At 33.6% G+C, this 15,821-nt stretch overlaps 2 protein-coding genes across 3 annotated transcripts; both read left to right on the top strand.

Moving 5' to 3' along the window:
* The first annotated feature begins 418 nt into the window (after positions 1 to 418).
* On the top strand, positions 419 to 3,201 carry Bulli (regulator of MON1-CCZ1 complex protein bulli). Its single transcript, XM_014351708.2, has 9 exons — positions 419 to 591; positions 676 to 981; positions 1,052 to 1,226; positions 1,297 to 1,456; positions 1,523 to 1,628; positions 1,701 to 1,854; positions 1,937 to 2,000; positions 2,073 to 2,456; positions 2,533 to 3,201. Exons 1-9 carry the CDS (start codon positions 451 to 453, stop codon positions 3,077 to 3,079), a joined length of 2,037 nt encoding a protein of 678 aa, XP_014207194.1. The 5' UTR covers positions 419 to 450; the 3' UTR covers positions 3,080 to 3,201.
* A 643-nt stretch (positions 3,202 to 3,844) lies between these two features.
* LOC106638473 (uncharacterized) lies at positions 3,845 to 6,498 on the top strand. Of its 2 annotated transcripts, none has more exons than XM_089590589.1 (4): positions 3,845 to 4,245; positions 4,370 to 4,606; positions 5,017 to 5,187; positions 5,270 to 6,498. In XM_089590589.1, the coding sequence occupies exons 1-4, from the start codon at positions 4,048 to 4,050 to the stop codon at positions 6,446 to 6,448; spliced, it is 1,785 nt and encodes a 594-aa protein (XP_089446715.1). In that variant the 5' UTR covers positions 3,845 to 4,047; the 3' UTR covers positions 6,449 to 6,498. The 2 variants fall into 2 exon arrangements, with proteins under 2 accessions (XP_089446715.1, XP_014207114.2); XM_014351628.2 differs by having other exon boundaries at positions 4,951 to 5,187.
* Positions 6,499 to 15,821: the final 9,323 nt, after the last annotated feature.

The raw sequence follows: 15,821 nt of genomic DNA, 5'->3' as shown, positions 1-15,821 counted from the left end.
TGATGAACAATTAAAAAATAAAGAAATAGTTATTTTTAATCGCAATTACAATTCTCATTTGTATTGATTGTATTCGTATATCAATAACCTATAAGTTTTTGTTTTCAACAAATTACCAACACTGATAAGTTGTTATGAAATGTAAATTAATCCAAGTATAATAATTTAGAGGCCATTGCCAATATATGTTTTGAGGTTGATATAAACGCACATAAAAGTATACCATCTCTGTGTTGGACGATGAATAAAAAAATTTGTTAGAAATTTAAATCTCAGCGAAACTTTCATAAAATATATTGTGATTGATGACCCTACTTTAAAATCTTTGAAAACGATTTTTATCTTTCTTGTGGTACAGATAATTGTAGCTTTTTGTCCGTTTATTTGGTTTTTCAAGCAGGAATTCATTTTTAGTTGTTTTCTCTGTAAGCAGTATTGGATAATAAAGAAATGTCAACGAAAAATGAAGAAGATAACAGTGCAGAGCCGGAAAACAATGACGATCATTATTTGGAATTGTCTCCAGAACCTGTTAAATTCGAACCCGTTAATGATGTTACGAAAATTTATTTCGATGATTCTAAGCAACAGGTCAATTGAATTATCTCTTATAAACATGCCAATTTTTTTTTGAAAACTTATCCTATTTTTCAATTTTTGTTTTGAATTTTTTAGGTGTTTGCTATCAGATCTGGTGGTGTTACAGGTGTGCTTGTCAAGGGACCAGAGCACAACATTAATTTCAGAATGGAAGACAAGGGCTCAGTCATATCCATTAAATTTTCACCAGATATGAATATTCTTGCTATACAGCGTGTCGTCACATCTGTTGAGTTCATGAATTTCAATGGAAATAATTCATTGGACGGTGTCGAGTATTCTCAACCATGTAAAGGAAAAAACGCTACTATTCTGGGTTTTGTCTGGACACATGGCAATGAAATTCTTTTTGTTACTGATCATGGTGTTGAACTTTATCAAGTAATATTGTATTTTTCGGTTTGATGGTCCTCCAAGCGTACATTGTTTTTAAATTTTATATTTTTTATAGGTCATTCCTGACAAACGTTCGCTCAAGGTGTTGAAATCCTTATGTTTACAAGTAAATTGGTTTATATTCTGTCCACAAAGCTATTTGGTTTTACTTTCATCAGGAACATTAGGAAATCAGATGCAAACGTTGTACGTTACTCCAGGAAATTTGCATAAAATAACAAAATTTGAAAGTAAAAATTCGTTATATATATCATAAAGAGTTTGCCTGAAAAGTTGAAGTAATTTGATTTTATTATTTAGTGGATACAATATCACCAAAACCTGGAAAGTTAGCGGTTTTAGAAAGAGACGTGGCACTAGCTGTTTTGTATGGTATTCCTTGTATTATAGTTCTAAGACACCAGCCTGGTGACAATTTTCGTTCTGGCTCTGCATTTGTCTATGTATACACAGTTCACAAGTAAGTTTGATTATTAAAAAATTAAACTTTTTATACTTTCAAGCTTACATTGTTTATGAATTGCAGGATGGTGACCATCCGAAAAAGTCACATACTTAAACTGGATATGAGCGGTCGATTTGCCATCAATATTGTAGATAATCTAATAATTGTTCACCATCAGGCTTCAAAAGTTGATATTTATTGAAAATTTTTAAACAGTAAATTACCAATAGTTTAGCATAACATTGGATTCATTTTACAGGTATCAATGATATTTGATATTATGCTGCCTGGCGTCAGCGATGGCACTGTGATTCACCATTCGCAAATTGTACTACCAAAATCGATAAAGCCATGTAGCATAAGGGTTCCTGGTCCAAACATATCAGAATACGTCAACCAGCCCTGCCAATTATGTACGCCAATTAAGTTGTAATTAACATTTTTAATGTTTATATTTTATTTTAGTTAATAATTAATATTTATTTCCCACGTAAGATTCTCCTGATTGGGTTGTCTTCCAACCAAACGTTGTAATTGACGCGGAATTGGGGTGTTTATGGTAAAGTACATACAGCTAAATTGAATAAATTACATTGATAAGGACCTTTAATATCCTTTTTTAATAACTCAGGTACGTCGGACTGAAGTTGGAAAAAATAGTAAAATTAATCAGCGAAAAAGTTTTGCTAGTTGAATTTTTGATGCAACGCAAGAACAGCAAACAAATTTTAATTCAAGCGATCAAAGATTTCGTGACGCAGATGCCAGTGGTATTGAAGGATTTGCCAGCAGTTTTTGACAAACTAAATACCGCATACAGGATTCATTTGGAAAACGAGATCCAAAGTGTCATGGGAACCCCGTTGCAGAGTAACGCCAAAGATACCACAGTTTCTGATGTCAAATTTAAGACCTTCCTGGATCAAAGTGACATGTACAGCCACATACTGTCCAAGTTTTCAGAAGGCTCACTCGACTCCAAAATGGCAATCTGGGTTCTTCTTGAATACATAAGGTAACGCATAATGTCAATTTTTTCGTTCAACCAATCAAGTATTTATTGTTTTAAAAAAATTTCCTTCTGTTTGCAGATCCCTAACAGAGTACGGAATCCCAGTGCAGCACTACCTTCACGAGTTACTCATCACGACATTGGTGCAAAAGCAAGCCTACTACCAACTTCATCAGCTGTTGCAGTATCATGTGGTCTCTGACTCGAAACCTCTAGCCTGTCTGCTACTCTCTCTGGAAAACCATTACCCAGCAGCTCATCAGTTGGCCCTGGACATGCTCCGGCGTCTAGGCAATGCTCACGAGGAGATAATCGAAGTGCTGCTGTCCAAGGGCCACATCCTGTCTGCGTTGCGTTACGTGCGCAGTATCGGCAAAACCGATCAGATGTGCGCTCGAAAATTCCTCGAGGCCGCCAAAGCTAGCGCCGATCCCATACTCTTTCACTCGGTTTACAAGTTCTTCGAACAAAGGAACGTCAGATTGCACAACACTACGAGCTTTGCTAAAGGGGAAAGGTGTCAACCGTACGTCCAGTACTTTAAATCTCTGTTCCAGACGACGACGGACGCTATGAGCACCTCCAACTCTGACTCGAATTCCAATCTGTCGAATATCTCGACATAGTATATGGATACGTAGGCTGATTATAGATCATGTAAGGTTCCAGAGAATAGTGCGTCACGCTGTACAGATATTCGATTATATTTTATTATGAGATACTTGGTGGAATTTATAACTATCATGTAATTATTGAAACAATGAATCAATTCAACAGTCACATCTGCGTATTTTTCGCTCATTTGATTCCTCAATAATCATCATGATCCATTTATACATGAAATGATTATGTAACAAACCTTTAAATGCAAGTAAACGAAAAAAATAATTATTTTAGAAAAAGAAAAAACGACATTCAAAGAGAGAAATCATACAAGTGTAAAGACATTTTTTTCTCCTCATTTTTTGTCACCTATACCTTTTTCATTCGACAAATTTGTCAACAATTATTTCTTTAGAGCGAGTGTTACTTGTTCTCCATGAAAAAAAGTAAGCTTACTTTTTTCTTTTACCCAAATCTGAAAAATTTCTCATCAATGGAAATGAGGGATCAGGGTCATCAGAGATCAAAAAAGCTCAATGCAGAGGGTGCCAGGACCCGCCAGTCCTTATTTATGATATATTGTGTATACGTGAATAGAATTCATGAATACGTGTGTGTGTGAACACTGTCGATCAATACGATAATTACGTTACCGATGTGGCGAGTCCTGAGTGTCCTGACGCCCTCTATATGGCTATCGAGATTTATATTTATAAACATAAAGGGGCTAAAAATAATAATAAAGGGGCTAGAGGAGAGGGGGAGGGAGGAAATCACGTATTTTTTTTTCCGGTGGTGGGGGTCGTTGCAAAACAAACGAATCTTGCGAAAGCAGATAGGCACATGTCTATACTTAATCAACATATGCATAATTGAAGTTTTAATTTTTCATGTTTGCGAGTATTATTTCTTGAAGCTGATTGCTCACTGAAAAAAATACAAATACCTACTTACCCTACTTAAAAGCAGAGAAAAATAAAAACGGCATGTCATGAGTCCACCGACGGGAGCGAGATACAAGCGGTGCTTCGTGCCGGGTTGCCCGAGCGATACGGTAAAAACGCCGGATAAGCAGTTTTTTTGCGTCCCGCTCGAGACGACGACGAGATACAACTGGTTCGCGGCCGCCTGGCCCGGGGAAACTTTCGTCCCAAGGCAGTTGTACTATTGCTGCCAGGACCACTTCAATGTGAGTATTTTTTATATATTTTTGTTTGGTTATTTTGTTTGGTCATCTTTTCACAGCAGCAGTTAATCATACACTTACATGCTTTCCGTAAAAATATCAATCGTTACGGCCTATGATATTTTAGTTGAAAGAGGACTTGAAATATTCGCTGAAAGGGGGTTCCTCGCTGAGGAAGGAAGTTGTGCCTCATATTTTTGATGGTCTGACGAGGCAAAAGTTGTTAAATGAGGTTTCCAATGGCGAAGAGCAGCTCCACAGGCTGCCCAAAAAAACGAGGATTTTTGATAATGAAAACGAGGTCGACGAATCTTCATTATCCAAGCAGAGGAAGGTTGAGAATAATCCAGCTCTGACTGAACAGGTATGCTTTTTTACAGCTTGCAAGTGTTTGAGCTGTTTACTCTTGTGTTTGTCTTTTCAATGGTCGTACATTATACATACAAGAAAGGAGCTACGTAATATTCAATTATGTAGAAATATTTGGTAGTCGTATAGTCTGTTCTACTCGTTTGGTAAACAACTTTTAAATGTAATATTTATAAACAGTACATACTTATTTGATGGTTACTACTGTTTATATGTTTATACCTGATACACACTACTGAGGCGCTCAAGCACTCGAAGTGGGACTTTTTCGTCCATTTCTGACACTTAGGCTTGATAATATCAATTAGTTCTGCATTCCTATTTTATTTCAATTTACAGAACAATACTAGTCGACAATCAGGTCATATCGCATCACAATTAAAATCTGCTTACGTTATTCAACAGAAAATTTATGAATCAGAAGCAAACGTTAGATACGCTACTGAGAATAACGGTACTCCCCAAAAGGATGTAATTAATGTTCTCAAACACGACACTGTTAAACGAAATTCTGAAGTCGTACATACAGAGGCAGAAGATGATAACGAAATTCAAATTATTGATCCCCCTATTAATGTAAGTTTTTTTTTTTTAATGTCCAATTTATCTCTGTACGTGTACGTTCATACGTTTTTTGAGTAACTGAAAATTTATTTAGGAAGGCAATACTCAACAAGGAAAGACAAGACTCAACCACAATGACAATCATGGATCGCACAAATTTACGAAAAAAATACTTTTTCCGGAATCACCAGGTATAAATGGTACAACGAAGAATAAGCTCCGGACTAAGACTAAATCTACATTGGCCAAGCCAATGATGGTAGATGTAGCCTGCCAGTACGATCCACCGATCACGGAAGACAAAGCGTGCTCACCTATAAGATTGATTATAAAAATGCCTGACGCCGACAAGGAAAGTGGCACTTTGAGTTCGAAACAGACGCTAGTTTTGATGAAGACTAGGAAAAACGAGCTCTTTCCCGTTAAGGACGTGAAAAAAAATGAGGTGAACAATACGGAAGAAAGTTCTTTTGCCATTAGTCACCTCGTCAACAGCAATCCCAAAGAATACATTGGCATCGACGCGGACAAGCTTCATATCCTCGAAGAGTTGAAGAGTAGCACCGGCTGCAGCACGAACGACATCATGCTCACCCTGCTGAAGATAAGAATGAACAAGTCTTTCGTCAAATTAGCCCGTGAGTTGGGCATATCGACGATCCAGGCCATAACGATCTTCAACAGGACAGTCGGCCTAATAGCCAACTGGCTCAAAAAATACGTATATCCGCAGTCATCCGAGGATACGAAAAAGTTGATAGTCGACGTTCTCGAAGTTGATGTCGAAAAACCTCTAGATCCGCTGCAACCGTGCCCTTTGGCAGAGTCCAAAAAATCTTGCAAGCTCAAGTACCTGATCTCCTGCTCCCCGGATGGCCTGATCAACTTTGTGTCAAATGGTTGCAACGGAACCGACGCCTCGCTTTTCCGCGAAAGCAAGATCATCAACAGCTTGCCGGAGAGCTGCACCGTTATGGCTAACCACGAGTTCGACGAGCAAGTAGAGTTCATACTGAGGAAGAGTAAGTGCCACTTTGTTCCATTTCTGGCGGTGCGCTCTTGCGATGCAGATGCTCCGCAAAACGATTTGGACCTCATGCGAGAGATGAGTTTGAGATTCAATGTCGAGGAAACGATGAAAAACGTTCGAGACTATAAGATACTGGCGCCGGACGCCGGGCTCGATTTTAGCTTTATGACGCACGTGGATAACATCGTCACTATTGTTGCCGGATTAGTTAACTACCATAGGCTCTATGAGCGATACTTTTGAAGATCAATCCATTCCCTGTTTTTTTTTCAGATCTATTTGTTCGCCGAATTTTGCATGTTCATACGTTTTTTCGAAACGTAATTTAAGCATAATTATTAGCAATATGTATTTTTAATTGAAATCGAAATAAAAAAGAAAAGTTTTTTTAGTCACACAAAGTTTCATGTCACGTTCACTGATGTTGTAATTCTTTCATTGTGCATAATTTTTATACTCCCTAAAAGTTACAAAATGTCGAAACGAGAATAAAGAAAAAGTTGACTCGAGTAAAAGCTACTTTACTCGAGTACGGTTTCGGTATGTGCATATAAAAAAAAAAAAAAAAAAAAAAAAAAAAAAACGAAAAATTTTGATAAAAATAGCCAGCCACCCCGTAAATGCTCGTTGACCCGCGAAGTCGCGAAACGATAAAAGTCATGCGCTCACGTGCTCGTTAAAAACCGTACGATTAATCGATAGTACGTATAGTACGGAATAGGCTGGTTGCAATTTCGCTGGTCGCTGACACGTGAAGTATTTTTCGCGATTTGTGATTCACCGGCGGAGTGTGAAAAGAAAAGCAGCCGCTACCCCCTCGGGGGAAGATGATGATCCCGGGCTGTTTCGACCATGTAATTACTGTTCGTTAGTTGGAGTGCTCTCTCTCCTTCTCTTTTCATTTGGCTATATATATGAAGCTGTGGTACTTGCATGTACTTTATGTATAGATGCTGCTTGATTAGGGCATCTTTTTTTTTTTTGCTTCTGTCCATTTATGCTTATCGTTGGTAAACTGAGAGAAAACAAATAATAAAAACTATAGAGGAGAAATTTTTACTGTTAAAACAACAATTTTTACTATGAAAAATAATAACTTTTTCCTGTTTTACCAGCTTGCAACCGATTTACTGTGCAGAATGGTAATTTTTGCTGGAATTTCTCTGAATTTTTTTTTTTTTTCTCTCTCAGTGTAAGTACATGGCGATGTAATATGTAGAAATTTATATTACTTGAGTTATTAAAAAAAAAAATGATAATAATTATACATTGTAAGTAATGATGTAGGTGTAATGTATGCATTATGCTATTTTTTTGTTTTCGAACTCGAATTAAAAATATGCTTCCATGACTGGCACATGGTACTTACGTTGATTTTCAGTCGAAAGTTGTTTTTTTTTTTTTTTTTTTTTTTTTTTCTTATGTTCAATATTGATTGAGAATGAGAATATCTTTTCACGTTGATTAAAATTGTCAAAGTCATCAGAAAACATAAATAGGTTGTAAGTGTACATTTATGTAACATTTATCGGTACAACAAAAGGATATACATGTAATGTACAATAAGGAAGGTGAATGGGAAACAATCGGGGCTCTGTTGAGTCAACAAAAGAGGTAACTCGCGAACACTTGAGCACATATACATGTATTTGTTTAAAATGTCTTTATTGACGTACTTTAGATCACTTTTGGTCTTTCATCATTTATTGTTTACTCGACAAAACAATATTGTACACAATACATTATTAAATTGTTACCTGGGCGCTCGCAAATGCTATGGCACATCCATATATACTGTGCGTGTACGCTCATTTATACATGTATAATACTGTGCCGTTTGCGCGGATAATTTAATCATCTTCGCTTCCTCGAAACGCTGTATTATTATCACTCATGTTATAGAAGTAATGTGAAATAACTTTTTTTTTTTACACGTATCATTGTTATTTCGCCGTGCATTTTTTTTTTTCTCTTTTTGGTTACACACTTAGATTGAACACACACACTGTTTTTACATTTTATTTTCCTAAATTTGCGCTTTTGACATCTTTGCTCACTCTCTTGTTAAAAATAATACTATGAAGCACGTGAAACCACCTGGAAAAGCACGAATAACGCAAAACAAATATGATGATATTGATCACAGAAAATATTATTCCTCGTGTGTTTTACTGTTTGAAAGAAGAATTTTACTGCAGTTTTTAATATGCAAATTACGATGAAAATTGAAAACTTTTCCTACGCTTTTCGGCTTGTTAGCGGCCGATCCGGACTTTCGAGTGTTTGTCATACCAGTACTTTACAAGTGCGAGTGTATACAGATTCGGGGCAATAGTTTATAGTGATGCTTCGGTAAAGGGTATTGGGTCAAGAGAGAAAAAGACACTCAGATTTGTCAATAAAATCTCCGATGGCACACATTTCGCCTCTTATCGATTACATATTTTTTGTTGTATACGTACGTTATAACTTTCAAACTTTAAGAGTTGAGTTTGCTCATTGTGTACGTATTACGAGTACTTGTACAATGATTTTTTTTTTTTTTTTTTTTTTTTTTTTTTTTTTTTTTTTTTCAAATTGTTGCTGAAAATTTTTGCCTTTCCAACTTGGCATATCGTTCAAAGTTGTCCAGCATTAGGCATATTTTACCCTAAGCTACGGTAATACTGGTACAGCTGAGTGGTGGTTTAAAAAAAAATAACTTGCCGTGTCGTTACAACTGTTTCGACTGTTTCGTTACAAAATCTCTGCATCTTTGAACAAAGGTGTGTCATATGAAGTATTTTGATTCTCTCTCTCTTTTTTTTTTTTCTTTTCTTTGTTACTTATTAAAGTTGCGATAAAATGGTCCACGCATTTGATTGATTATTACGTAATAAATGTTCCGTTTGAATATTTATTGATGCTCTGTATGCGGTATTTATGTGTTTTCCGTCTATGAATATTTCGAATTATACGTTTGATTGTATTTTAAAGTTTTGCACTTTTCAAACAAAAAAAAAACTTTTTTGTAAAAAAACGGAAAAAAAATCGATGTAATATATAACATCAATTTAAAAAATCAAAGACTTTATCCTCCATCACATTGGTTAGTTATTCACCGCACAACGCAATGAAGAATTGGAATTGAATTCCGGGATGATTCGATGACCCCTTTTTTTCCTCCTCATCTTCATTTTTTACACAGCTATGCGGCAAATGATCGATTCTACGTTTTATTTACACGGTTCTCGTTAAAGTAGATCTTTTAAAAAAAAGTTACTCCCCTGTGGACAGTTATAAATTAATTAGTATGCATGAATTATCAAATGCACGCTGGTAATTCCTATTATGAAAAATTATCTTCATTACTTAATAATGTCGATTAATTACTAGTCCATAATAATATATAGTACACAGTTACGTACCGTGTTTTGCACAGCAGTATTGTGTAGAATAAATTTTTACCTTTTTTTTCTTACATTGTTTATTATTTTTTTTCACAAGATAGAATATATATGTATGAATATACACTTACTTATTTTGCGAAGCCCAAAAGCTCCTAATAAAATTATCGTATTTGTCATTTTCCTACATTTACTTAGTAAATTTTATCAAACTGCGTATTATGGATTTATTATACTTGAAATGTAGAAATTGAACGTATTGTATAAATACAGCAAATTGATTTTGCACTTTCATTTAATTTTTCTTCTACCACATCAGTTTTTAACATTTTTGAACAAATCAATTAATACAATTTATAATAACCATCAAAAGTTGTATCGTTTTTTATAATTAATGCGACTTTTATAAATTTTTTATATAATTTATGATTAATCGTGATATAATTCTTTAACGTTTCATGTAGAGTAACAATTATCTTACCCAAAGTATCATTTTTTTTATAATTATAGATACATCTATTTTTAAAATATGAATCCTTCAACAATTGTCATTTCAGGATTGATATTTTAAAGGTATGTACGTGTTATAAAACTCGTAAACAGATTGACTTCCCCCTAGGAAAAAATTATCTTTAACTAAACTCACACCATCGTTTAAATGTAAAAAAATTTTTTTTATTTTTTGTTTGACCGTATTTTGACGCCTTTTTAATTTTTTTAACCACCATATTCATTATTATTATTATTATTATTATTATTATTATTATTATTATTATTATATTTTTTATCATTATTTTTTTTCATAAAAATATATAGAAATCTCAAATATTTTTGCGTATCAATTTCCATATATTTCTATTGGACTTTCAAATATTATTTATTTTATAAATACGATGATGAATTTTCTCGATGTCTAGTTTTGGCAAAAACGAGAGAAAACAATTTTTTAATTTTTATAAAAATTTTGTCACTGTTTGGTTTTTCAGATGTCACGATCGCACTAGGAAAAAACACTTATAATTCAATGAAAAATATTTTGGTGTATGTAAGTTCGACGTTATATTGTTCGAAATTAATATAATTTTGTCAATTTGATTAGTACAATAATATGAATGAATAAAAAAATACCTCACGACTTAAAGACATCATAAGTAAAGTAAAGTTTCAGTTTTGTAATGCCCCTCGATAATTATCTATTTAAAAAAACAAATAACTTTTGACTTTAAAAATTAACACTTCAAAGTATCATTTTCTTAATTCTGAAAATTGCAGTTGAAGCTGCATTTTCAGGATAATTTTTTTTTAACTTTACATTATTTAATTTACAAAGCATCTCCTCTCTTTTTAATTTTTTTTTAATTTGCTCATGAGCACGGACATAATGAATATTGCGCCAAGTCTAATTTATTTTATTTTTTACACATAACCAACGTTAACAATAATTCTATGTTTGATGCGTGGCAAAAATTTTGTTCAATGGGACGGTCTTTTTTATTCATCGTTTACAACTAAGTTACAGTTAAGTGTAAGTAACGAACTTGAATTTTGAAATATCAACAAACCTACAACGTCTTTAGCATTCTTTTCACGAAACGATGTCTGGAAAGTAAAAAATGTTTTAAGATTCTTGATGAATTTTTTTTTCATTTTAGCAACACCTTATCGTTGGAATTTCAAACAAACCTTAATGTACATGGAAAACTTGACGATAAAGGGTGGTCTTCGAGGTCCAGAAAACAATAATTACCATATAAAATATTGTGTATATTTTCACGCAAGGGGTAGCAGTTGCGTAATACTTATAATTTTTTTCAATTTTACACATACTTCAATAATAAAATTTATTTATTTCATACTACCTTAATTAATAATTAAGTTTGATGTCATATGAGTTTTCTTAAACTTGAAAAGAAATAAACAAGTTGCTTTGAAATATCTACATAAGTCTGCAAATACTTAGCACCATACAATATCAAAGCAAAAATAATAGTATTTTTTATCATTTTTTACCACCTCATTGTTATAGTACCTGAATATCTGTTTTAATAAAAATAAGCAATGCTATGCAAATTAATACCTACCCCATGTACATAAATATATCCAACAATCAATGACATTATTTGATTCTAAATATTTTGCATCAACCACATTGTGTTTCGGGAATGTTTTTCTACAGTTGAAAATAAATGGGTATTACCTACAAAGCTTAAATAAATAGTGTATTTTTTTTTTTCTACGATTTTTTCATAAATATTTGGTATTTCCTTCGAAATTTCTGTTAGAAAAAAAAAAATTAGTTATTGATGTTTAGTTAACATGAAAAAATAGTAATAAATGTTTAAAATTATCTAGTTCACGTAGTTTTAAGACCCTAAAAAGCTTTCTTTTTTTTTTCTTTTTTTTTGTATTCCAAAAAATCTTTGTCCGGCAAAATTTACCATCGGGTCAACAGCTCGCGTGTTAAGTAATTTGTCTCTTCTCCGTTGATCCACGCGTGCGAGCAACCGACCTAAATTTGAGATATCTATGGTCGCACGTGCGGGCGTATAATTGGTGCACTGCTCTCGTCAGTCCAATGAGCTCGAGGCTGTACTGGACGCACAGGGGCATGTGTTTCACGCCTCCAACAGGATGTACTTAAGTATATGTACATACTCTTCGATGACGACCTCGAAAGCTGTGTGGGGCGTGAGATGAGGAGGTCGATCGATATAATAAAACGATAGCTCTGGATGCGTGGGTGTCGCTACGATAGGCTTTTTTTTTTAACCGTATTTTTTTTTTATTAGAAAGACATATAAAATTATGATCGGTTTGATTGAATTTGTAATGAAATCGAAGTGGATCACGCGATGAATGCTGACGAAGAAAATGAACGTTCGAATTAACCCCGGAGGTTGGCGCGCCATGCAGGGAGTCCCCCAGTTATGATAGAAAATAGATGCACAGGAACATAGAATCCACAGGAGGACTATACGATGCCAATGTGAAATATATGTTTTTAAAATAGTGCGAATCTGAATATCAATTGACGTCATAAGTAAAACTTGATAGTCATGCCGATTTTTTCCCACCATTTACAATTAATAAACTCGATCGTGAAATGGGCCTAAGAGTTATGATTGTTATGAATATTTGTCGATTAAGTGCATTGAGATATTTGGAATAACTGTATGGTTGAGTGTAAATGCAAAACTACTGGTCTGACCATATTATTGACTCGTTCTACTTGTTCTGTTTTTGCAGTTACACAAAATCAGCTTGATGTAAAACTTTTTTACTGCAGTTTTCTCTTGCCTTCACATTATATTATAATTTATTGAAAGTAATACGGATGTACGAAAAAATTTTTCTCTTTTGGTAGACTTTTTCTTATGTTGTGTAACCCTTCTATACTCTCCTATTTAGTCAGACTGATGGTTTATTGGAACCATATTAAATGTATCAATGCGAAATTTATCAAGTAAAAATCGATTTTGATGTGAACTGCGATAAGGTATCTTAAATTTTAAAAAGTTAGTGTAACTTGAAAAAAAAGTTGCTAAATTAGAATTAAAAAAAAAAGTTTGTATCACACGAAAACTCAGCGTGTAATAAAAACTACTGCGTACAAAAACGTTTTAAGTGTCTTAATTTTTTGGAGAAATATTTATATAAAATTTTTTTATTACAGTCGAAGGTTAAAAAAATTGTTATGTTACTGAAACCTTTTTATTGTTTGATCGATACAAACAATTGTTATGATTTACTTACGGGATTAAAAAAAAAATTAATTGCAATGATTCGCAACAGCACTTGATATTGAAAAAACACAATACAATAAATATGAGATGGAGTAACTGTACTTGATTTTTCGTGCATTGTAAAAAAAATAATGAAAAATTATATTGTAGTGAGCAATAATTACATTAGTTATCCGACTGCACTTCACCAAACTGATACAGCAAATTTGCACGGAAGGATAGTGCATTGGCGGAACAATAGCTTGTGGCGGTTTAATACGCAAGAAGTGGGGAAATAAGGATCGACGGGCGAGCTTAGCTCAAAGAACCAGCTTAGATAAACGAAGAGTGAAGCCGGGAAAAGAAAAAAAGAGCGAAATGGTATTTTCCAATTCTCCCGATTGATCTTCATTTCCTATCGCGTCGCGATTTTTTTTCCCTCACCCATCGGATGGAAGGTGAGCTTTAATTTTCTGATTTTCCACCTTTTTCTTTTTTTTTTTTTTTCTTCTCAAAGGGGAGTTTTCAATCAATCAATAAATTAAAATGGCTAAGTTGCATGTTTTAGTACCGACTTTATACCCTTGAATCTAAAAATGTAAGTAAATGTATTTGGAATAAGTAATGGGTTCTATAAAGCGAGTTTTACTGATTAAAAAAGAAAAAAAATATCGTTTACTGGTGTTTGTTTAGTAAATTTATTAAAACAATTAGCTCATTTTTTAAGAAAATTAAAAAATTACTTTACACCTGCGCTATATTTTTCTGTCAACTCGTATGATCTCTGGAGTTATATCACCAATAAACTTATTTCTTTAATTTATTTTTACAAATTAATATTGATTGTGCTTGAAATTCAAGAAAAAAAACACTAGCGCACCCTTAAAAATTTTATTCTTCGATAAAATATTCTATCTTCACAATTAATTATCACAGTAATAGTCAATTAATGAATGGATTGATACAATTAATCTGGGCTGCTACAGAAAAAAAAAAAAAAAAAAAACTTTTTGAAATTACATGATGTTAAATCAGTTGTCAGCGTATTTTTCAGCTCTTACCATCTTTCAATTGGATTATATTATTATGCATAGTTTAGTATTTAGTAGCTCAAAAGGCATAATCTAACATTTCATTTTTTTTAATCATGCAAAGGAAGGCTATCTTGGTTTATGCATATTTTACGTATACAAAGAGGCGCGTCAAGGTTGGGAAGAATGGAGAAAAATGGGAAAAAACGTTTACGTGGGATGAGAATGACGGAAAATGCATGCAAGAATGAATTTTTTACTTAAGAATTGAGATTTCGTTGCTGCATCAAAGAACGCGTTGTATACATGCTTGAAGGGTAAGGGTTTCATGAAAATTTTTGATGAACTGTTTGTTGGTGAGTAAGGAAGCTTTTTTTGTCTTCAAGCTTTTAAACTTCATGGAATAAGTACGTGACCACCGGTGTTGGATTTAATAACAAAATTATAGCCACTAGAACAAAAATTTCATGATTATACATTTTAGAAGTTAAATATCACATTTCTCGTTAAAAATGGATTATATTCTTATCGCACGTGTTGAAGAAAGTATTATTAAAAAGCTTAAAGAAGTCTTGTCTTTTTATGTCCATAGATGCGGTCTATAGCGATAGAATTTCACGAGTTGCGGACAGGTTTATAAAAATAACTTGTACATTATATAATGTTTTATTTCATCAAAGATACGCCCGTCGTATCGTTTCAGAAGATTTCAAGTGTAATTATTAGTAAGTTACTATTGTGAACTTTTGCATTTACTCAGTATGAACTATATATTCGACAAACAATGCGAAGAAAAACCACTCGATCGATACCCGCAAGTTTGTGAAAGTCGTCAAAAACGGAAAAAAAAAAAAAAAAAAAAAAAACACTTACGCGACCTACAGTAAAAAAAAGCTTCTCAATATCCCTTTGTGCCAGCTATTTTTCCTCAACTCTGCAGCATTTCCATAACCGACATACGTATTTTTTTTCCACCTTCTACAGAGTACACGCTTAAAAAAAGGCTAAACAAACTGATACCCCTTAGCTTTGATCTCGTCTTAAAAAATAAACATAAAAAATTTGTGCGTAAGATGTTTGGATACAGGTTTTTTTTTTTTTTTTTTTTCATCGTCACAGGGAAAGCTTTTCCGACTTGGAATGTCAAACGAATAGAGTATGCATATTTGAAGGTTTTCGCTAAACGGACGTGGATTAAGCTTGTGCACGTTCATAAAAAGCAGGTAACGCCTGGGAGTGATCGAATAGCACATTACCCATGTTGAAAATCGCTTGAGCGGACTCCCGACCATTGTAATCTTCAACTGGTATCTCGAGCTAGATCGTTAAGGTATGATGTATTCTTTTCGAGTTTCGTTTCGTGAAGAGAAATGCTATTTTTTTTTTTTTTTTTTTTTTTTTTGTGAGTAAAAGGAAATCGAGTACCAACGACGTATGATTGTAATTATGTATGGCCTATTCCAATGGACGTGCTGTG

Source organism: Copidosoma floridanum, unplaced genomic scaffold (genome assembly GCF_036245765.1).
Source record: "Copidosoma floridanum isolate Cflo_tuat_1 unplaced genomic scaffold, Cflo_Japanese_pri ptg000012l, whole genome shotgun sequence".
NCBI classification, from domain to species: Eukaryota; Metazoa; Arthropoda; class Insecta; order Hymenoptera; family Encyrtidae; genus Copidosoma; species Copidosoma floridanum.
The sequence above is the reverse complement of the archived record's forward strand: the minus strand, read 5'-3'. Positions and strand labels throughout refer to the sequence as shown.

Excerpts from the sequence above, each read along its gene's own strand:
- Bulli (XM_014351708.2), top strand. The coding sequence starts at position 451 with ATGTCAACGAAAAATGAAGAAGATAACAGTGCAGAGCCGGAAAACAAT. Across the intron at positions 1,457-1,522 it reads TATGTATACACAGTTCACAA|GATGGTGACCATCCGAAAAA; the intron begins GTAAGTTTGATT and ends TATGAATTGCAG. Across the intron at positions 2,001-2,072 it reads GCGGAATTGGGGTGTTTATG|GTACGTCGGACTGAAGTTGG; the intron begins GTAAAGTACATA and ends TTAATAACTCAG.
- LOC106638473 (XM_014351628.2), top strand. The coding sequence starts at position 4,048 with ATGAGTCCACCGACGGGAGCGAGATACAAGCGGTGCTTCGTGCCGGGT. Across the intron at positions 4,246-4,369 it reads GCTGCCAGGACCACTTCAAT|TTGAAAGAGGACTTGAAATA; the intron begins GTGAGTATTTTT and ends ATGATATTTTAG. Across the intron at positions 5,188-5,269 it reads TTATTGATCCCCCTATTAAT|GAAGGCAATACTCAACAAGG; the intron begins GTAAGTTTTTTT and ends AAATTTATTTAG.